Here is a 23,717-nt window from a genome sequence, read left to right as displayed (position 1 = left end):
GAATGTACTAACACACACACACACCTTCGCTTTCCCACTCGCATACCATTTACAACGTCATCACTCTCGAGCTGACCCCAGCAGACTGCAGCAAAAACCCTCCCCAGTCACTTTCCCACATAATGGCCTTTACATCGTTACCACGGAGGCCCTTAGCTTCACCGCCGTCACAGCCACAGAACGACATTAACGCATCTCCAATCACCTCCTCCGCTTTCACACCAAAGATGCTGCAGGATCTGAGGCAGAACTGCTTTCCTGTGGATTTGTCACATCAAGCACTGGGAACCATTCGTTGTTAACAACTAATCTATCTACTGCTGAGAATAAACACACATCTTCCAGCTGCACTTAGAATAATACCGGATTTCGTGCCATTACAGGAATATGTAAGCGATCACGATCACTGTGCTACTGGATGGAGACTTCTGAGTGCAAAGGACTGTCTGTTAATGTTGGCCTTCAGAGACTCGTTTCATGTGCAAATACAATTTGCTTTCAAATAGAGAAAAAATAATAATTTGTTGCTATGTATTTATTAAAATGTAGGCCAAGAGTTAGGAAATATGGGGTTAAGTAAGTGAATAAACTAAATGCACATCAGCAAATTTCCAAGGTCATTTTATGCCACTTGACAAAGTAGAACAGAGGATCGATAAGGTTTCCATTGATAAATGTAGAGGAAGGATTTGACTAGAACCAATTAAAATTGTGGTAAATACATGCAGATAGCTTCAGTTGTGGCTCCTAGAATGAATAAATCTTAATTATTTGAATATTCATTCATTCATGCCCTTTAATGTGCTAAAACTCCATTTATTATTTTACCATACATATTATTTTATGACATTACATCCAGGAGGCACATATTTTTTACAGGAATGCAATGCTTCTATTTGTGTATATATCTGTTATATCAGGTCTGAGGCCTATTTAAGATAGTATACTTATCCTCAATCAATCAATCAATCAATCAATCAATCAATCAATCAATCAATCAATCAATCAATCAATCAAAATTTATTTATAGAGCACTTTACAACAACATATAAGAAGCATAATAAAACAAAGCAATACAATTTGGTTACTACCAAACCATAAAACCATAAAAAACATAAAATCGTAAAAACCATAAACCCTGATACAGTTAGACAATGCTAAAGCCACGCTAATGCTAATGCTAGTCAGTTTGTTTTGTTTGCATTTTTAATGAACGTAGTACTCTACAGTATCATGTAACGTGCACTTCCACCTCCTCAGTTTCTTCTGTGGTCTCTCCATCTCAGCTGCCTCCTTGTCTGTTTGCCTGTCTGGTATTTTTCCACTGAAATCATGAAGGGACATGAGGTGATGGATCTTTCCCCATAATGCTCAGGTTTTTTTCCTTTTTCTTTTTTCTTTTTTTGATGTGTGTTAAGTAGTGTTCGCTCTACCTCCTTCCTTTTCATCTTCCTTCACGCCACCACTCCTCTGAGCACCGGCACTGCAGCACTTTACTGTGCTTGGAAAATTCCACACTGCAGCAAAGAGAGGGGAGGCGGCGGGGAGGGAGATGCAGGTGGGATGGGGAGGGAAGGGGTGAGAGAATGCACTCCGAAGAAATAGTCGATGATGTGAGTAATTCAATATGTCGTGGGAGGAAGATGTTAGCACTCTGAGTGATGCAAATACTATAACAGATTTGGGGAAAGAAAGAGACATGAAGATGATGGGGGGAGGCGGGGGAGTGTTATATGACAAAACTGAGGAAAACGTCTGCATAGAACTATTTTTTTTTTAATTCTACCTCATCGAAATGCAGTTAAATACATATAAGACCAGAGGACACAGAGGTAGATGTATAAACAGTGATGTGAAGTTGTGCAAATTTGTTTGAACAGGAAAGAGGGAGAGCTGTATGTAAGCAGAGAGAGGACGAGAAATTCAGAGTGAGGGATGGAGGGATTGTTGGAGAAGTGTCGTTCTCTGGCTATAGTAGCCTCTGCAGAAACGTGCATCCATCATCACGTGCAGTGAGAATAAGCAGAAAAGCACCGCAGTACCCCAACACTGCTGCTTAGAGCTGGTACCCACTAACACTTCACTCAAAGAGCTGCAGCTTTAATCCACACTCCCACTAATATAAACTAACATTACACTATCGACACGTTTATGGAGTGTTTCTCTTTCATGTTTCACTTTCTCATGTCTCTGCAACACTTGTGGTTATTCATGCAACTTATTTGTGTAAATATCGGAGCACCTGGATAAATGCACAATAATACAGCAACCCAGTGATTGCACAAAGGTTGTTATAAGGGCTTAGTTAATCGCACAGGTTGTTGTCAAACATGAGATTCAACGTTGGATTTACATCTGTATTATTGAAACTTAAAAAAATGCAATAACAGATTTGGATTTTTTTGCAATGCAGATACGGGCAGTGCTGATACTGCAAACTATTTTGCAAACAGTTCCTCATTTAGTAACATCATTTACCTTATGATCAACATTATTATACATCTTGAGTCATGTTTTTGTGTTTGTGTCCTCTGAGGAGCAGATTATGAAGCAAGTTTGACACAGCCAGGCTTTCTTTGGGTTAGCTGGTTCAACAAAACCAAAAACTCCAAGTAGAGATAATTAGCATCCTAATGATGGTTACCAACTTTCTATGCATGACCCTATAAAAGAGGGCATTTGATGCATTATTTTAGTCTTCCACTCAAAATGGACCAATCATGTGCTGCCTACTTCGGTCAAAAAGACCAGGTTGTCATATTAGAGAGCTTTGTGGAATTTAAACATTTATTGAGGCAACGAACACAAATCATGCAAGAGAGGATGGAAAATTGTTTATTGTGTCACTTTTACGATCAAAACTTTTACACTCAGTGCGCTCTCACTTCAGCTGCTTACTTCACTTATGTCACAGCTGCACATTACCGCTCTTAAACTTGAAACTTCACGTTTTAAAAAAATATTTAAGAAATGCATTTATGTCTGACAATGTCCCATAATGATGGATACGTAGAAATCACTTAAATTTTTGGTCAAATCAAAGTGAAATTGTAATATTTTCTGTGATGAATCCCAATAAGCTTATCAATTTTCTAATTTCTATTAATTCTATTAACTGTAGCACCTCTAGCGTAAAACACATCTGGTGGCAAATCAGGACCAAACATAAAAACATGTATCATATGCATATGAATTTTTTGCATCACCAACAGAATGCATTTATTTTTCATTGCCAATGCAACACGCCCTGTTTGCCCTGTTTTGTAACTATACAGCTTGGTTCAGGGGTGTTACTGACACAAGGTTTAAAGAGAGCCACCTTTGTGACACTAAAAACTCTGGTTTTAGGCTCAACATGCTTCGCTAACCCATTAATCTTGCTTCTTATTACAGAAGTCTAAAGAATGAAAGGTCAATATTCATTCTCTTTTAGTTCTGTTTTGGTCTCTACCATCTCCTGAGGGAAATATTTGGCTGTTTTTTTCTGGTTGCTATTTAGTGCAGTGCAGTTGGTGTAAAATGTTAAAGTTTCTCAGCTGATTGCTGTGAAGAGAAAAGAAACAAAAGTGAATCGGAGCAGTAAAGCTGCTTAGATTCACTATGAGGCTTCACAAAGTCAATAGAAGCTGCAGATTTGGGTGGAAGTTTTCGGATGGTTCATCTTTTGAAGAACACCTTTCACATTGTCACACTGTCATGTGAAACGCTAAATATAAAAACTAATTATTACAGTATTGATTTTTCCATATAATGAGACTAACTTGTTCAGTTTTAATTTGATGAGATGCCAGTGGTACATTGAAACACACAGACGTCACAATGGTAAAAATCAATCACGCTGTCAGAGGAATCTGTTCCATGCAGATTGATTCAAGTCAACCAGTCTAATGCGTTATTGATCAACAACACACACAGTTTGCAGATGGAGTGACAACTGGTTGGAAAATCTGGGCAGGACTGTGACACGTGAATTGAGGATGTGTGGTATGAGCACTCATTATCGTCTTCATTATACTCATCCCACATTTTCAGACGCTACTATTAATAATGTCCTCTGAAGTGCTGCTCATTCTACTTTATCACAGTCCTGTTTAAGAACTGATCTAGTTTGAAAAGAGTTACTCGTGTTTCAGGGAAGTTCTTCTGTCAGCATTTTCAGGTTTGTTCAGAGAAATTAACTTTTTTGTGATGCTGCTACTGGATGACTCACAATTCTGCAGGCCTCTGATTTCTTCTGTTTTAAACTACCTTCATGTAGAATCTATTTGAAAACTACAACTCAATGACAAACATTTACAGAAGTAAAGCTCAATTTATGCCACATACATTTTTGATATCTATCAAAAGGAGTTTCTAATTTGCCGTGTAAAGGCGAACACAGAAAGCAAAGCACACATTCAAACCCTTCTTCAGACTCTAAACTTACATTAGCAACTTGAAACCAGATACGAAATGGAACTGAGTGTGAGAACCCAACCCAGTGTGTGGGTTTGCATCATCTCTCATTTAAAGCTTTGAATTTTTCACAATTCAGTTGAGCCCATGCCCTTAAACAGCAATGCTCTTGTTACAATTAACATTCACAAAAGAATCTTATTTTCCGTCGGTGTTTTAAGAGATGTTCACTCTTTTAAACAAGAGAGATCCATAAACATTAATGCCAATGTGTGTCTGGAGTCCAGACTGGCAACACTCCCAGCCTCTAACATTCCTTCGTATTTTAAGTGTAAACTTATCTCAGCAAAGTAGTGGGTAGTGAGGGATAATGTAGACTGTCATTTAGTTTAACTCATTTACTTCAGTCTGATCACTGATAGACTCTAAGAGTCTTATGTCAGACTAGTAAACACGCAGCTCTATGTCACATCCACATGTTGTCTCAATAGCATTTCTAAGTAATGCAATACCAAGAACTCTGCTTCAGTTTTTGGAACAGAAATGACAATTTGGGGAATGCATGGTAGCTTTCAAAGCACATCACTATAACTCTTTCCTTTCAGCAGCCTTGGGAACATATGAACTGGGGCCTCTCTCTTCTTCCTAACGCACACCAGAGTTAGGAATGGGCTGGCATTTTCAAATAGTGAGTCACACGAGGTCTACAAAACCATCTGGACATTGAATTAAGCCACTCATTAAGGACTCAACCATGGAACAGTGGCAGCATGTTGGCAGCAGGTTTGTGTGCTGCCATTTGATAACAAAAATCTAAAGTCAGAGCTGTTACATTGATGTGTCTCACCGCTGTTTTTCACAACAAACAGTGAATGCAGCTGCAGAGTCAATAGCAGTCTCATCTAAAGAGCTTTTGACAGTGCAAGATATTGATGGTTTCTCACAATGGTTGGACAAATCAGTGGCACTGAAGCGCTAACATGCTGGGACACTAATTAAAACAAATGATGTGGCAGTTAGTTTGGTTGTGTCGAAGTTAGCTGCACAAACTAGTGCTGTGTTTGGACATAGAGATCAGGTGGCTAACAAAGAGTTTTTCCAAGAACACAAAGATATTTCATGCGTTGAGAAAAAAAGTGTAAATGGTATGTCAAAAGTTTTATTTCTCTTTCTTAGAATTTTTGGCCTAATGTCAGTCATGCAAGTTTGATCTGAGAGCCATTCAGTCTATGTTGATTTGTCCCCAATCTTTGTACATAGTATATACAGTCATGGAAAAAATTATTAGACCACCCTTGCTTTCTTCAATTTCTTGTTCATTTTAATGCCTATAACGAGGTAGGTAAAACTAAGGTATAATACCTAAGGAATACAATGAACACAACAAAAAATGCAGCTGATTACCTAATACTTCATGTTCTACTAGACATCCATCCATCCATGCATTGTCTACTGCTTATCCGGGGGCGGGTCGTGGAGGCAGCAGGTGAAGCAGGTCACTCGAGACATGTCAGCCAAGACAGTCCTACAACATCCAGAGCCTTCAGCATCTCAGGGCGGATCTGGTCCACACCTGGCACCTTGCCACCGAGGAGCTTTTTAACTACCTCGGCGACCTCTGCCACGGATATGGACGAAGATTCCCCCGAGTCTTCAGGCTCTGCCTCCTCCACAGAGGACATGTTTACCGGGTTTAGGAGTTCATATGTCTTATGCTGCACAGTAACATTTCCAGTATGTTCTTTTATCACAACCTTCATCTCCTCTTGTTTCTAATTCACTTCAAAGTTTCTTTTCCTTACAATAAGACTACCATGTTTTTTCAGCAGACTACTCACGATAAGCAAAATATGTACTACAAACTACAGGCCACTCACTTTGTGAAATCGGTTGTGAAAGCAAATTTGTGTGTTTGTACTTGTGAAGCTGCTATCTGTGAACAGTTCATACCTCACGTCAGTATAATGTCATGGGGTTTAGATACAGTCAGATTAGATTCAGTGAACTGTTACATAACACTGTAGGAGCACACAGGACCTATAGCCACTCCTCCTTTTCACTCAGCACATATGTCTGCACACACATGTACACACTCCCACTGGTATGTGAGGGAACTCCAAAAGCTCTCTTTCTGCAGGCTGAAAATAAAAACACCCTCTCTAGGTACTGCCAAATGGGGAGGAGTCTTGATTCTGACTTTCAACAGAAGATGTTTACTTCGTTTTTCCCGGAAAAGAAGAAAACTGGTGTACGCTGGAGCACACACACCAGTGAACCGGCCACTACACACAGCATTTAGCACTCATGTTCACGACCTTTGCTCAGTATTTTCACTTTTCACTGCCACCAGAAAAAAAAAAACAAGGCCAGCATTTTATCTCCTACTCATTAAACACAACTGTGGGGACAAGCAGCTGTACTCTTTGTCCCAGATGGCAGACAAACCCCCTGACTCAGCTGTTGGTCCATTCCCCACTCCATTTATTTCTGTACAATGTCTTTAGGTTTGCAAAAACTTTGAAACACTCTACCACACTGCAGAAACCGGGGCATAATTCAGTTCTAAATTCTGCAAAATGCTCTTTAAAGCTCAGTTGTGCTTCTTCAGTTTCAGGTTTTAGTGTTTCAGTGTGACCTGATGAACTTGAGTTTCATGGAAGCCCTTGAATGGTAAATGTTTCCCTGTCCTGCTTGTTTTGGGCTGAATCTTCAGCATGCACAAGGCTGAGCTCAGTCCGAAAATACAGTTTGTGTGTAGGCGGGCAAGTGTGTGTGTGTGCATGAAAATCAAAATATTATGGTTCTAGATATTTGGCTGTCTTAGGCGCCACGTGACATCCTGTGCAGCACGTGGAGTGCAGGAGAAGGGGTTTTGTTCATATAAGTGACTTGTTTTGCTCACTCTCAGCATACTTGGGTCATATGGAACCTGTTAATGTACAGTGAGCTGCAGGGAGAAATGCAGAGCTGACATTTTGACTCATGTTCTCAGTTGCAAACTCCACTCATATTTCTAGGAAACCCAACAGACTGTATTCATGACACTAGATTTGAGAGTTTTAGTTCAAAGTGAACAGCAGGTGATCTTTATGACTTGTTGCTGTCTGTTGACGGCAGGCTTTGAGAGAGACCGTGGGGAGCGTACCAGAGATAAAGCTGCTCATGTTTCTCCCCTAGATGAAAAAAAAACTGATATGGGCCATGAGGTTGGAAAGTTTGTTTTCTTTTTCTCGGCCGTCTCCACCCACTGAGCTCCGCAGCCAGTCAACTGTAAGCTCTCTGTCAGTGATAGACGGGATGCAAATCATCACATTTGCATTTTATGAAAACAAATGTGCAGCCAGTGCTTGGTTATGAAGCTGAATGAGTTCTTACACCACCACCACCACCACCACCACCAAAAAAACGAATTGAGTTTGTGCTGTGTTTTTGTTTACTTGGTAAGTTTGCTTAGCACTTTGAGATGCATTGGGACTACTTGGCTTTAAACTTGTGACCACAGTTCTAGCACTGAATGTCCATTTCTATGTAGTTGATCAACATATCAATAAGGAGAAGAGATGTTGCATTATTCTTTCCATGGAATGATACTTTCTTATTGCGGTGCTTGAATTTAGATTTGTTTTGCTGAATGCCATTTGTACGCATGATGGGAATTTGGAGTTTACATCTTGTTTTGTTTTATCTCTGTGTCTGTATGTGTGCATGTGCGCCTGTTGATCTCAGGAAACCATATGAGTACTGCAGCCTGCTCCTGAATAGCAGAGGTGCTGACAGCTAGTTGGACTGTAGATACAGTGAGAGTAAGAAAACAAGGATAGCTGTGGTGAGAGGGGACTTTGTTAGACTAAAGGAAGACTAATCTTAAATCTTAAACCTATGTGCATGGCAACTTTGTATCTCCAACAAAGAAAGATCCATTAACCTTTCACTACATAACCAAAATAAGAGCATGCGCATATGAATGAAGAAAATAGTTGTTGTTTTTTCACACCAAAAAAATCAAATGTCATATCTCTCTTCTTTCAGATTTTTTTTTATTTTATTTTTTTTACAGCTAATTCCTGAATCAACTCTACATGGAATAAAAGAAATTCTAAAAGATTGTAGGTCTTGTTACAATATAAAAGGACATTGATGGCAATGTGCTGCTGAGCAGATTTACAGGATGGAGAAGAGTTCACACAGTAGTGAGAGGTTGTGTAAAATGTGGGACAGGTTGTGCTAGCTTTAGATGCTCAATAACACCCTGCCATCATTGATTCCTTCTGGTCCATTTGTCTGAGAGTGGCACTCACTATCCTTTGACTTTGGATGCTGATGGGACGGCCGGCCAGATAGGATGTGGGGCGGCAGTGAGCCCAGCTGTGGGTGCCTGTCTGGGGTAGAGCACGTGAAACAGACTTGGTGCAACCGCTTGGATTGAACCCAAAGTCCACAAGCAGACAGAACCTGGCCACCCTGATCCTGGACTCAGGACATGGAATCTGACCTAATTTCCCCTCCTGGTCTTAAGCAAAGGAGTCAGTATCAGTGCACAGCATCCCACTTTGAGTTATTTATTAGAAGTCAGGAGCCAAGGGTATCGTTGGGTGAATGGACTTGGCAGGGTGCATATGTTAAAATGTGCCAACAAAGCTATCATATCACCAGACAGAGGCCACAGGGGCTGTATATTAGGCCTGAAGAAGATGTGAAATATGTGGCCTGTTAATGTGCACTTAAAGGATGAAATAAAGCATAAAGAGGATATTAAAGCTCGGTCAGCCAGCTTATTAGTAGGCGCGTCCAACATGAACACCTTTTGTTAAATATTCTATGGTAGCATTATACTTCTCTCTTCTAATTTACTGCAACCCAATAAAACCTTGAATGTTTTTTCCCACAGTGCTCACAGACACGCTGTCCTCTCAAAGCTGTTCCCATGGTGATGTGCTGGTGCAGACCTAGCACTGATGCACTGCATGTAGAAAGTGGGCCATTACACAGAGGCAGTTAAACATGTCTCATTATTTGCAACACAAGCATGTGAGCGATGTACCAACACAATACACAGAAGCATAAACTGTGATGCTCCCAGCCATTAGTTTAGCCACACACCTGTACAGTCACTCCTCTTTAAATATTCTTCATGCAGCATTACATTACATTACTTCACATTACAGCGTGGCATTTGTGTACAAACAGATATCTCAGGTGACCCCACCTTGAATAAGGCCAACGCTGCTGCACACTTGAGAGACAACAGTCAAGTGCTTCCTTAAAAATGGGTCAGGATCTTGCTGTTTTGTTCCCTGACAGGCTGAGAGCATGGTATTTTCTCCAACAACAGCCTAATTAGGCTGCAGTGACTTAGCAGTGACTAGCATCTGGTGACGGCAGTGCATTTATCTTCACCATTTGCCGTGCCGCAGGGGTTTTACTTTCACTTAAAATGTTCTGTAGATTCCACAGTTTGTTTCTGCTGTTTTTTCAAGCAAACATGGATTTGCTCCACATCCAGAATAGTTTACAGTTTGCATAAATACAGTTACAATTCTCCTACTGCCTATAACCTGGAGGAAGTTGCTTTATTGGGATCAGCCATGCCAATAGCTTGTCCCCTCTGGCTGTAGACCACTGCAGCACACACGCTTGCACTTCAGTTTACTGGACTCTTTGCATTTTCAGGAATGTACTTGAGGAATGTGTCAATGTACTTGAAGAATCTGCACTTAAACTTGTGAGTATGCTCAGGTGCTCTCCTAAGCCAGGGCTTGAGAAAATACAGGCATGTTGACACACCCAGCAACTTTTTTCACCAACTCAGATGTTGTGTTTATTGATACACATTTGTTTGAGTGAGACTGGCATTTAGGTTAAGTGTTTATTCAAATTTTTCTGACCTTTAATTGTTTATGTGTCCATGTTCTGTGGATTTTAATAAACAGCCCTGAAAAACATTGGCAGAAGAAAGTATTGACACAAACTGATTTCCCATCAGTATAATCAGTCTGTGTAAAGTCAAGCCTATCTATTTTTTCACTCCTTACCCTCCGTCTTTGATAACCCCTCCCTATGCAAGCACCACACAATAGTCTTGTTTGTGCCATACCTTGCCAGATTATTGGCTCTCACAAAGTTTATTGCTTTATTCATCAGAAAATGCCCAGCATTAACTGAGGAAGCCTTATCACTATAATGGGTTATTACTGCATGTGGCTCACGTTTTATGGTTTTCCTGTTCAACCAAACATCCTTGTAGCATCCAGGAACTCAGTTATTTGAGTTTGAAACTGACGGATGAACAAAACTTACATTCATGTTAGATTTAACAGTTTTCTTGACACATCACATACCTGCTCTTTTCTGTTGTTTATTTGAAGAAATCTCAGAAATCAAGGGAAATTACATATAAAACATCTCAGATTACCACATTTTATTGTTGTAAGTGTTTTTATTTGACACTAAAGAGAATACATGTGCAAAGACAAATGTTTATTTTTGCAGTGTATGATTTGTGTTTTTTATGATGTTGGCAGATGCATGTCTGGTGATAAGCAGATGTTTGTATTTTTTATCATCAAGCAACCTGTGTTTTATGATCAGATGAGCCTTTTTCCATTGTTGAACAGGAAGAAGGAGTTATAAGAGGAACATGGGTAGTGCTGAGGAATGCGGGAGTAAACAAACTTGTCCTTGACTTGGCGTTGGGTGTCAGAGTGTGATCAACACTCATCACTATCAACACTTGTATTTACTAGGGCAGTCTGAAGCCCAAACGAAGGAGCATAAAAGCCCTTCTGCTCAATCTGGCAGGCTCTCATATCCACCCACGTTTCCCTTCCTCACGTGTCGAGGAATGAGGGGGAGGGCTTAAAGACCCGCTGGAAAATGGCTTGTCAAGTTTGTAGAATAATACTGTTGTGATTTCCCCCTCACAGCCACTCCTTGCCTCAGACTTTTAACCCCAAGTTCAGGCTGTACTGTAGCTGCACTATGTCATCCTGAGGGGGTTTAAGCTTTCAGATCCCTCACGTTCTTAAGTTACATTACTTCAATAATAGTCTAAGTTCATAATTTGGCTGTAGCTGTCCATTGACCTCACATTCCCTACAGTGCACAATATAGTAAAAAAAACACTCATCAGTTTAAGTGAGATTAAACAATATTAAGATTAATACATTAGACAAACAGATCAAACCGCACATACATAGATGAGTGCTAAACTCATTACAGTTGGGGCGTGCTCTTTAGGTCAGACTATCTGGGATTGTACAGTATCACTGATTCTCTGTGGTAATTGCAATTTCTATAAATGCAGGCATAAAGAGTCATGTCAAGTCTAGGCTTAATCAAGCTAATTGTTAATGTTTCTCACCTTTCAAAAGTTGTACCTACTATCTGTATACTTGACCTTAAAGGTCTGGTAACTGGTCAGAGTTGAGTCATTGCTATCTGGAATAGATAAGATAAGACAGGATCAATCAACAGCAGCAGAACTCACAACAGAAGAAAAATAAGTATTGGGGTTGATTCCCTCATCGGCCCATCACCTTAACTTGTGGAATCTGTAGATATCAATTAATGACTTCATACCAGTAATGTGTTTCTCCCAAATGATTTATACCTCAGGTTCAAGGTAACATGAGGTCGGAGTCTATGGTTCTCTGCCAGAAACAGTGGATGGATCCCTCTGGTTGGGGGGGAGTTGCTGCCCCAGGAGAAAGAATTGGGATGTTGTTACAAAGTGACTGGAAAATTGAATGTGAGATGAACAAACAGACTGAGGCAGTGTCAGCAGTAATGTGAGCATTGTACTGGACCAACATGGTAAAGATGCAGCTGAATCAAAGTGCAAAGCTCCTGATCTACCATTTGATCTATGATCCAGCTCACACTGGTGGTCATGAGCTCTGGGTAGTGACCAAAATATTGAGATCAGAAAAACAAATGAGTAGAGAGAGGAGCATCCGCAGGGAGCTCAGAGTTGCTGCTTCTTCGTGTTGAAAGGAGGCAGCTGAGATGGCATCTAATTAAGATGCCTCCCGAGTGCCTTGCCTTGGAGGGTTTCCTGGCATGTCCAACTTGGAGGAGACCCCAGAGTAGACCCAGAACTCACTGAACAGATTCTATATCTCACCTGACCTGGGAATGCCTGGGGATCCCCCAGGAGGAACTGGAAAATGTTAAAGGGAAGAGAGACATCTGGAATGACCTGCTTATCTGCCTCCACGATCCCACCCCAGATAAGCAAAAGAGGATGGATGGATGGATTGATGGATGGATGGATGGATAGTATGAGGTCAGGGATTACTGTGGCACTGAAAACTGAGTCTTTGACCCACCATGACTGAATCACACAGTGAAAGAAACTGATACTAATGTGAATCAGTCATGTCATTACCAATACCCTATCCCCTGAATAAGGTCATTAAGCCAGCTGATACAGCTGATGTCAGAACAATGAATATCTGTCTGGGGCACTGCATATAGATTACTAGAAGTAATCTACTGTATATGCCCCATTACAGAGCATTTCCCCACTTCATTCCTTAAAGAACTGATGCATTTATTCAAGGCTGCATTTTTAGAGATTTCTGCTCCATCTCTGGTGGGTGGACTTGGCAATGATTAGCATGTATATAGAGGGCCAAGCATTTTTTGCACTGGAGAAGGCCTCTGGAGATTGCATCACTGCTCTGATTCATAGCTGGATTGTGGGCCCTGTGGCACAGCCTGGACTTATTGTCCTGGGGCACGGACCCATGACATGAGAGGGGAAGCCATGCTAAGCTGACATAACACTGACGCATCAGTGAGGCCAGGGTGACTAGGCTAGAAGGATGACAACTCATGTACAAGAACGTCAGACTGTGTTTGACTGATTTATGGAGTCACTGATTACCACCAATATGTCAGACATGCAATACCTCTCAAAAAACATCTAAGAAAAGCATATTTTAGAGTCAGATCTCTGGGTTTCTTTATATTAGACAGGGGGTCCTTTAAGTTACAGTTTTTGTTCTTCATCTTTGAAATCGCACATCTAAATCCTGTTTACAGAACATGGTAAAACAATACTGGCTTGGCCTTCTTTCCCCAAAAGGACACTGGAATGATTAACTAGGTATTGTTCTGCTGGTCTCAGGATCAGAAGATCTGAGAAGCACAAAGTGTTTCTCAACACATTCACAAACATTGCTGTATACACACTACAGAATTTGTCTTTGTTCTTGTCCATATTTCACACCAGACCACTGTGGAGTCCTTACCTGCGAGACCCTGGTTAAAGACAAGTGAGTGCCCACGTACTTCGAGCGCTGATCATTTAATCCCCTTCCTGCCCAGATCTGGGGTATTTTCTTTCTCTGTGTAATCCCAGTGCAGAACTGGAACATCAGAGATTAGTACATGATTAGGCTACAACCACCCAGTGACCTGAGCATGACTGCTGCACCTCAGCCTGGTCTGGCCTGGCCAACCACTAGGACTCATTAGACTGACTGCCACTCAAGACAAAATTTCCAGTTTGGTCTGTCTGCTACATCTGAAGCTTGAGTGAGCAATGACCCTTTAATTTTTCCCAGCCACAGTAAATTCAGTGAAGGCGGGCACACCAAATTGTGGCGCTTTCTCACCTACTAACCTGTATTTTGACATGCAGTTTAAATGTTTGCAATGTCTACAGTGTTTTTGCAGACAGAACTCACAGCCTAGATAGACAATTCTTGTCTTCTGGCATTCAATTGAATGACACAAGGAGGAAAATACAAATTAGGTTTAGGCTTTTACGCTATTGAAAAATGTTCCAGTATCATGGACAATGTGTTTGCTTGTGGTGTCTTGCGGTGCTCTGTCTTTTCAACGAAACTTAGATAAAAGATCTTCAGATATTGCTGAGTCTATTTATCGTCTACACAAATTCTTTTATCAACCACTGGAATGCACATTATAGCTAAAGACAGCTGTTCTTTGAGATACAGACAATAATAAACAATTCAGCTTTGTTCGTGTTTAGTTGTACAGGAAGTTTAATGAGAAACCACATACTGTAAAGGATGTAAGCAGTATATTCACATTAATACATGTGATTCTGTCAGGCCTTAGGCTGCGTTTTGGTCATCCCAGCAAAAAGCTACATAAAAAACAAAGCCTTTTTGATTATTTCCCTGGGTTACTGAATTTACAGAGCTTGGATGCCACACAAAATTGAGCAGTGGACATTTGTAAATTTGGCACAAATCAGTAAAATACAGACTAATCTGTGCACACTTTACAATTTAAGTAGCGGTGTAAGTGTTGTGCTAAAACTGCTGTTAACCTTACAGTTGTTGACTCTTTTCAGCCATGGCCCAGATTCTACAGCTGCAGTATAAATTGGTGTGCAGTCTCTTGGCAACACAAAAAATCCTGACACCCAAAAAGTGTTTTCCCAGCTGACCTCTGTGAAAAGGACACTTGTAGAACTGTTGAGTGGAAACCGTGAACAGTAAACAAGGGCAGTTATTACTGTTTGGATTGTGGGCGTTTAATCTATGAAGATTTAATATTTGGAAAATCTTCCCAGAGCTTAGAAAAGTGATTTCCATGCATGTGATGTTATCTCAGTGTGTGAGTGGAGATGGTCTTGCACGTGCAAAGCTTGCAGATGTTTTTGGCAAAGACTTTGGATGAGCAACTTTCACTGTAAGCATGTTGGAGTTATACTTTACCATAGATGGATGATTTCAACTTGTAGATACATTACATTAATTGGATTTCCCTAGATTGTACACCATCAACTGGAAACAGAAGCCCATTGTTCTTTTCTCTTAATAAATCCATATTTGTGACCTGAACTGTCCATTCAATTGGTAATTGATAGAGTTCATGTGAAGATCTACATTATCAACATCAAAACTATACTACTAAGTTAATTTACTATAATTTAAGAGATAGTGTTGTTTTGTCAGTGCACTTTCAACCCTCACGTGACAGACTCCATCTGAGTCATCGGTTGTAAGCTATAAAAATGGGACTCGAAACCTTTACTTTGATCTTTTCCCATATGATGTAAAAAGAAAAGTAATTCCCTGTTTGAATTACTGGGTGCAGATTGCCGGATTACCTGCCATTAACCACATATTTCTGGTGGCTTTCTTCCTTAATTCTGTTATCTACGTATTACTGTTTTAAATCCCCTTTACTGTGGGAAACAACAACAACCTCCATTCCAGCAACCTATCACTCTGAAAAGTTTTGTTGAGGATCTGGATCATGCAGTAATGTAGTGCTGTTAGTTATTTATTTTTGTTTTTCGTTGTAAATTTATCACTTCAGTGACCTCCCTGTGTGCAAATACTCCAACAAAACAATTACCCCATCACTATTTTGAGGGGACACTGTTGCTGCATCCTTGGTTTAGCTCCACCCAGCACTACTATGATTAGTTTAAAGAAATACAAGCAAGCCAGAGTAATATTGAGTTGTAGCCACTATGTCAATATCAACAACATCAAAACCCTATTACTAAGGTCATTTAATACAATTTAGTGGACGGTGTTTTATAGGCAATGTGGTTGCGGTCCTCACATGGCCAGCTCCATCTGTTTATCAGTTGTAAGTCATAAAAACAGGACTCTAACCCACGTCTATGATCTGTCACGTGATGTGAACACAGCATCAGTGTAAGGTGTGAAGCCCACTAATTAAAAAAAACAACTCAGCAACTTGTTTCTTGGTTGTTTTGTTTTTTATCGTAGCCATTATGCAAGATAATATTTACTCATTCAAAAAATGTACAAGTAGGCTAACACCTGTATTTCACACATATTACATTTGTTATTTATTGGTCTTCAACACACCTGTGAGTGTTGCTCCTGTGATCACTGAGATGTGAAAACTCAAGGCAAATGTGTAAAATGAAAGAAAAAAATTGTAATTTAAATGTCCATCTTGCCTTCATTTAAAATTGCTCCTGATTATATTTGATGCTATAAACACATAATTAGACTTAAACAGCAAACTGCAGTCTATGTCCAGAGTAACAAGGTCATTGAAAATTGCAAGTACATTTTAAAAAAATGCTTTTTGTGTAGTGTTTTTGTGTCTAGTATTTTTCCTGCTCTCCCTTCCCCCCTGTTTTCTCTCCTTCCTCTTTGTTTGCTTGATCTGCTTGATCCTCTTCTAGGTGATGGTCTCCTCCCAGCGACAGCCGCGGCTCTCTGATTGGCTGATTCCGGGGAGGAGGCGGGTCCTGTCCGCTGCTCGCCTGTTTTTCTGGCTGGACCTTCAGCTCCGTCACCAGTTTCGGTAACAGCTAAGCGAAGAGGACGACAAGGACGTACGCTGCGCACAGCAACATTTTAGCAGCGTTTCCGGCTACATAAGTAGTCTTTTATTAAACGTACAAACACAGAGAACATAAAACCCACCGGAGGAGCTTTATAGTTTGTCCTCCGGCCAGGAAAAGAGCCGGTTTAAAGGATTTTGGTGGCTGGCTGTGTCGTTTCCTGCTCAGCCTTTTGTTTTTCACTGTCGGGTCCAAGCAGGCGAGCAGCAGCGCCCCCTGTGCTCCAGCAGGGAACAGCCCGAGGATAGGGAGCCAGACGAGCGGCCGAGCCTCTTGCCTACCGTGCGACGTGGGTATCCACAGCTCAGCCGTCCGATGCGGAGTGAGGATGAGTCCCGCTCTGGAAGCCCTCATGCAGGCGGACGGGACTCCCTATCCCGGGAAAGGGGTGATGCTTGAACCCTTCGTGCACCAGGTGGGAGGCCACTCCTGCGTGCTGCGATTTGGGGAGCAAACGATCTGCAAGCCTCTCATCCCCCGAGAGCACCAGTTCTACAAGAGCCTCCCTGCAGAGATGAGGAAGTTCACCCCTCAGTATAAAGGTAAGAAAAATGCATTAACCCCCCTTCTCATGTCTGTGCCAATAACGTGCAAGGCTGCATTTAGCTGCATTGGAAAAATATACCTATCTAGATCACAACATATCATAATAGATTCTTCCAATGGCTCAAAGAACACAGTGTGCACAACTCTGCAGAATGTATTTTGATATTTATAGATGCATGTTTTCAGTGGCCACATAATGACCTGTGTACAGTGTCAGTCGTGTTGGAGCTGTTCCTGCAAACAACTGCAGGTTTTCTAGATGTGACCCTCATGTTAAAAGGGGGTAAGAGGGTTTCAAATAGCATCCAATCTGAAGGACTGACTACCTGCTACAAGGATGCGCAGCCAGACGTCTACTAAGTGCTGTGGCCTGGCTTTTAAGCCAGCTATGGTTTCAGGTTGAGATAGAGTGCCGTGCGGATCCAAAATAACTGGGACAGATACATCACTTGGGGAGTAATTCACCAGTCATTTGAGGAGATTTTCAGATTCGGTTTCAGGTCCATCACAGAAACATGGAAACAAATACACCTGCATCGTGTTCCCTGGTGTCCAGGTCCACAGTCTCTCTCAGCTTCAGCCACAGACAATCACAGCCAGTACATGCTGAGACGGACGTCTTTAGGCGAGCTAAGGCACGTGTGGTATCTGACTCCCCAGTAATGCAGCATGGGACTATAAAAAGACCTTGGATGAGAAGTGGGATTTGGAGCGCAGATAGTGGAGTTCTGGGGAGTTCCAAAGCTCCCTTCTGGCCTTCGATTTCACACAATCGTAGGATGGAAAGAGATGTGAAACTTTCATTTTAAAGGCTCAATATCCTCATTTAACATATTCAAGATCAGTGGCCTCAGACTGGAATAGGGTTGAAATTTATACACATGCCCCAAATTCACCAAGTACTATGAACATGAAGGCTGTTGAGAAGATGTAGAATGATGATTTGGATAAGGCACGAAGGACTTCACTGAAGCATTTATATGGGCGCTGTCACATGTTACAATTTAATGTCAAGGTAATGCCGTGAATACTGGTTGGATAGCCAGACCTTTAGAGCCTAATAAAACAGCGGTAATTGATAATGATGTACAACTCGGTCAAACCCCTGTAGTCAGTTTATGCTGATAGGTTGTAAAAATCTCAATCGACACACCTTTATCACAACTTTATGAGCCCTTCTCTTGCTTTTAAGGACAGTGACTCATAAGTTCCCACACTCACTGCAGCGCTGTGATGACAGTGCAGCTCTGAGCGGACAGCACAGTCCGTCAGGACAGATTTCAGAGGCGGGGCTTCCTGCAGGATGATGGTGATGATGATGTCAGTGCACATGACATCAGGCAGGCCTCTTTCTGCAGAACAAATATGGATGCTGGATCCTCAGGCCCACCGTCTAAAATGCAGTGTACTAAAGCATCAGCTCTGTTGGTCATCAGAGAAAACATTTATTGTGATGTTCCTTTGTTGCTCTGTAATGTGATGAGTACTAAATGTGTTGTTATATCTTGGATCATGCATTTTGGATGTTAAGTCTGTATCTATGACATTTCTCTCTCTGTGATCAGTTTCGACCACATCCCTCCTTCCTGTCTGGTTTATATGTGTCAGCCGCTACAGCTGTGATGTTTATTCTCAGTGCGACGCCTCCCCCACTCTGCACACAGACACGCAATACATAGGGCCTTGTAGGGAGTTTTATTAGCGGATGGTCGGGGGGTATATCAGAGTGCTTGTTTGTGCTTCATATTACAAATTAGCATTGGCATCAAGGTACATGGTGTCTCTGTTAGCATAAAGGTGATTCCAGAAACATCTAGTAGCCCTGTTTTCTCCCTCTGTGGTTTCCTTGTATGTTTTTCAAATTCTGTACAAAATTGCTTCTGAAAGCACTTATAGCTGAAAAACGCACCTGAGATGTATTTTTAAATAAGTCACCGCTATGTTGCTTCATTTAAGGGCCTGAATGTTGAACTATGTGGATGGAAATGTTACCGAATGTCTGCGTTGTAGCTATGCAGAAGCTTGTTGTATATACAGCATGTGTGTGGGTGTATCTGAACCATCTGTATCATGAGTTCTAGTGAATGTTTCATAAGAATGTTGGAAAAATGATTAATAAACGTCCTGCTGAGTTTGAAACATTTCTGCCTCATGTGATTTTTGGTTACTGATTATGGATATTAGATGTGTCTTTTGGCCGTTGTTGTCGATTATATAAAATGCTCTGTTTTTAAATGTTCTGCTTTCCTAATGTTTTTCTATATGTGTGTGTATGAGTTTGTGTCATGTAGACATAGGAACATGCCAGTCACTCTAATTGTGTCGGTATTCGTGTGTAAATGTGTTTCATATGTGGTTGTCTGGTGCTTTATTTGATGAAATTATTGCCAAACAAGAATGCATAAATAAATGCTTCTCGTCATCTTCTTTCAGGTGTAGTTTCAGTCAGTTTTGAAGAGGATGAAGAAGGCAACTTGTGCCTCATCGCCTACCCCCTCCACAGCGAATCAGGCGACCTGGAAAACAAAGACCCGTCAGCAGACTGCGAGCCCAAGAGCAAGATGCTAAAGTGGAGCAACAAAAAGCAGTCGCCTTTGCTTCTGGACAATGACAACTATAGCAAAGAAAGAACTCGACATAGCCGTAAAGAGGACAAAATCATGAGGTGAAGATGCTTTTCTCAGCACTCATGCTTTCACAGACAACAAAAATGCAGACACGGATTATTATGAAGCACTGTAACATCCAATCTGATGTATTTTTTTTGTGTTGTCCCCTTTGCAGTTATAATCGTGATGAGGTTCCACAGCAACAGCAGCAAGCAGAGGTTCTATATTTCAGTCTTGAGAAAGGCAATGTGGTCCCACAGATCAAACACAACCCATGGAGCTTGAAATGTCACCAGCAGCACTTACAGAGGATGAAGGAGAATGCAAAGCACCGCAACCAATACAGTATCCTTTCACAAAACGCCTCTCTGTGTGTAATGTCAAGCACAGTGGTCATCGTATTGGTCAGTTGTTGAAATAAGCATGTACACGCTGTGTGTTCTTTGGTATGTGTTCCTTAACTCCCTTTTCAGAATTTATCCTTTTGGAAAACCTGACATGGCGTTACACAGTACCATGTGTCTTAGACTTGAAGATGGGAACTCGCCAACATGGGGATGATGCAACAGAGGAGAAGAAAGCCAATCAGATTCGCAAGTGTCAACAGAGTACATCTGCATCCATCGGAGTACGGCTTTGTGGCATGCAGGTGAAGTATCAAGGAGACACAACTCGGCATTGAGGTTCTTTTCTACTTGCTTTATTCTACATGTAGAGCTGTGGGGCTTATGTTTCTGTTTGACCCCTGCAGGTCTACCAGTCAGACTCTGGCCAGCTGATGTTCATGAATAAGTACCACGGGCGTAAGCTGACCCTCGCAGGCTTCAAGGAGGCTCTGTATCAGTTCTTCCACAATGGTCGTCGCCTGCGTCACGAGCTGCTGTCTCCAGTGTTGCGCAGACTTCGGGAAATGCAAGCTGCCCTGGAGGCCTGTGAGTCCTACCGCTTCTACTCCAGCTCCCTGCTCATCATCTATGACGGAGACCCTCCCAGGACTCCCACTAGACCTAGACATCGTGGTGGGGAAGAAGGCGATGAGGATGAGCCATCTGATGATGATGAAGAAGAGGAGGAGGAGGAGGAAGGGGCCTTCGGTTTCCCTCGCTCCTCCTCAGCAGGCGGCAGTTCAGGCGTGGCTGGAGGAAGCAGCAACAGCAGCAGCAGTCGTTCATCCCACAGCGCAGGAGAAGCCAGCAGCCCCTCGGTGGATGTGCGCATGATTGACTTTGCTCACACTACCTGTCGGCACTACGGAGAAGACAGCGTAGTGCATGAAGGCCAGGACAGCGGGTTCATCTTTGGCCTGCAGAACCTGATCACGATAATCTCCCAGCTGGAGGATCACAGTACAGACTGAGGATTCGGTGGAATCAGCGTGGTCTAAATTTCAAGCATGGGAGGAGCTCAGTGAGCTGAAACCCTGCTGCCCTGAGGTGCATTGTCCTGATGCCCATGTAGGCTTCTGCTTGGTGGAAACCTCAGACACCTCTGGGTCGGAGAGAGTCTGTGTGGTCGTTCCTGCGCTCTCACTTACCTGCCAGAGGAAAGGGGCTGCCTGTGCCCTTCCTTGCACTTTTCTCTTTTTGAGACTGCTCCTCTTCTTTGTTATACATGGTAGGAGAAATATTGTCTGAGACACAGGTCTCTAAAAAAAAACATGGACTCCCGTAGCATCCTAGGACTCTCCTCCCCCTCTCCTCCTCTGGTACAGAGTTTCTTTATTGATAAATTCTCTCTGAGAGAGAAAGAGCGAGGCAGAGAAAATTGAAGCTGTAGTTAGCTTAGGAGCCTGTCGTGGTGCTTTACCTGTGATATGAAATACTTTGTTTTTTGGATGAAGTTTGGACTACTGGTCCCCAACAGCACAGCACAATATTAGTGGGGAAGTTAAGTGAACAAGCTGACCTTGGCTGGCTGGGTCAGCAGCCTTGTAGCAATTGACAAGTTAAGCATCTGATAAGGACTTTTTGTGTTTCTATTAGTGTCTCTTAAGACACTTGTAACAAATATGGTTTGTTTGTCTACCAGGCACTTGAATTTACACTTTTTGGTGGAAGAAGATTATTTAGAAGAAGGGATTTGCCTTTTTTCAACGGTTGCTCTCCCCTGTGACTTTTTGCCTATAAACAAGACTTTTTGAAAAGGGGGATTGCAAAGGGGAAATATCCTTTTATTTGTCACTCTTTGTTTTCGTCAGATCTTCTCCTCTTCATTCCTGAAAATTTGACTTAAGAGAATATATTGATAAAAACACTAGCTACAAAAAGACTATATAGAGACTATTTATTTGAAAGGATTGTTAAAAAAAAAATGGAAAGAAGTACATTCCATGTTACCACTCTAAATGTTCTGTCCTCCTGATACAGACTTTGATTTATTTTGTTATTGCAAGAGCTTTCTTGTATACCTGTGTGTTAACAGTGTCTTGGAAAATAAAGGCATTCATTGTGGTAAAATTCACCGTCCATGTTGATTTATTTATATACCGTGTGTGATTTGAATGTGTAGGATATAGTAAAGGTCCGGGCATTTAATTGTGACGCTTACAGCTGCGGTTGAGGCTTAGGCATTATGTCTGCAAGTGCGATGTGCGTGTGTTTCATGAATAGTCTACATTTACTGGACAGGAAATTGGGAAAGGGAAGTGAAATGTGAGCGTGACGGCAGATGTGTGAATGCAGCTGTAATACAAAGAAGCATTGCAATGGGAAACATGAGTCATCCTTTGTATTGAACACTATAGAAATTTATCATCATTTAGTCACTGTTCACATTATACCCACAACTTCAAACAACACTTTGAACTGTTAATCAAATGTCTCTTTTAGAAGAGGGAAGCAGGATCTATTCAGCCAGCGATGAGGGAGTCAATGCTTTAAACAGTTAAGGTGTTTCTGCAAGCAAGAACATGCCCCAGTAATCCTGACTAAATGGCATGTGTGACTACTATTAAAACACTCTTTAACCTCCACAAAACAATAGACATAGTGGTCACATCTTTTCATTTCAGACCAATTTGACTATTCCTCAAGAGTCATGCTTTTATATAACTATGTTCTGTTTGAGTCATCTTTATGTTATTCGTCACCTGGCTCTAGAGGATCTACTGAAGGTGTGAAAGAAGGGAGAGGTTTTAGTTTTTCTTTATTTATTCAGAAGGGTGAGATTTTCTTGCACGTTAGTTCCGAAGAGCAACATGAAAATGAGAGAAGTCTAAACCGCTGTGTCATGTGTGGGGTTGATCGATGCAATCTGCAGTCTTGTGTCCATCGCATATTGCACGCCTTGCCGTGGTTGAATACTTTTCAAAAACAGAAATAAAAAATAGGGGGCCTTGAAATGAAGAAAGCATTAAGGATTTTTTGTAGTAACAGCTCTGATTTTATGGTCTTAAGATAAGATAAAATGTATTGATCCCTCACAGGGGAAATTCACATGTTACAACAGCTGAATACAGATAAGGCAGAAAGAAGCACAATACTTAGAAAAGTACAACAGGACTAAAAAACAAAGACACAAAAACAAAAAAAGGTCTCAGAGACAGTATGCCAGGCAGCAGGAGCTCCCGTCTTATTGTGATTTTTATGCACCAAACAAATCTAGGTTGGCACGGTGTGTGGTGGTTAGCACAGTCGCTTCACAGCTAAAAGATCCTGATTCGATTCCTGGCCTGGGATCTTTAGTGTGGAGTTTCCACGTTCTCCCTTCACCTGTGTGGGTTCTCACTGGGTGCTCCGGCTTCCTCCCATAGTCCTAAGACATGCTGAGGTTAATTAATAATAATAATAATAACAATAATAATAATAAATGTATTTATAATGCGCATTCAATCAAAGTGCTGTACATAGAAATAA

The 23,717-nt window shown here is 41.5% G+C and overlaps 1 protein-coding gene and 1 long non-coding RNA gene across 2 annotated transcripts in view; one reads left to right on the top strand and one right to left on the bottom strand.

Annotated features, from left to right (window-relative positions):
- Positions 1 to 23,717, bottom strand: part of LOC129348949 (uncharacterized) — a 145,101-nt gene that overhangs the window by 17,553 nt on the left and 103,831 nt on the right. The window lies entirely within an intron of this gene.
- ip6k2b (inositol hexakisphosphate kinase 2b) lies at positions 16,661 to 22,323 on the top strand. The gene is made up of 5 exons (XM_023297068.3): positions 16,661 to 17,250; positions 19,688 to 19,919; positions 20,039 to 20,208; positions 20,337 to 20,512; positions 20,615 to 22,323. The coding sequence occupies exons 1-5, from the start codon at positions 17,037 to 17,039 to the stop codon at positions 21,218 to 21,220; spliced, it is 1,398 nt and encodes a 465-aa protein (XP_023152836.1). The 5' UTR covers positions 16,661 to 17,036; the 3' UTR covers positions 21,221 to 22,323.

The sequence above is a fragment of the Amphiprion ocellaris genome, chromosome 5 (assembly GCF_022539595.1).
Source record: "Amphiprion ocellaris isolate individual 3 ecotype Okinawa chromosome 5, ASM2253959v1, whole genome shotgun sequence".
NCBI classification, from domain to species: Eukaryota; Metazoa; Chordata; class Actinopteri; family Pomacentridae; genus Amphiprion; species Amphiprion ocellaris.
Note: the sequence above shows the minus strand (reverse complement) of the source record. Positions and strands in the feature narration are given on the sequence as shown.

Coding starts and splice junctions, on each gene's coding strand:
- ip6k2b (XM_023297068.3), top strand. CDS start 17,037: ATGAGTCCCGCTCTGGAAGCCCTCATGCAGGCGGACGGGACTCCCTAT. Junction 19,920..20,038: donor AAAGAGGACAAAATCATGAG/GTGAAGATGCTT, acceptor TCCCCTTTGCAG/TTATAATCGTGATGAGGTTC. Junction 20,209..20,336: donor AAAGCACCGCAACCAATACA/GTATCCTTTCAC, acceptor CTCCCTTTTCAG/AATTTATCCTTTTGGAAAAC.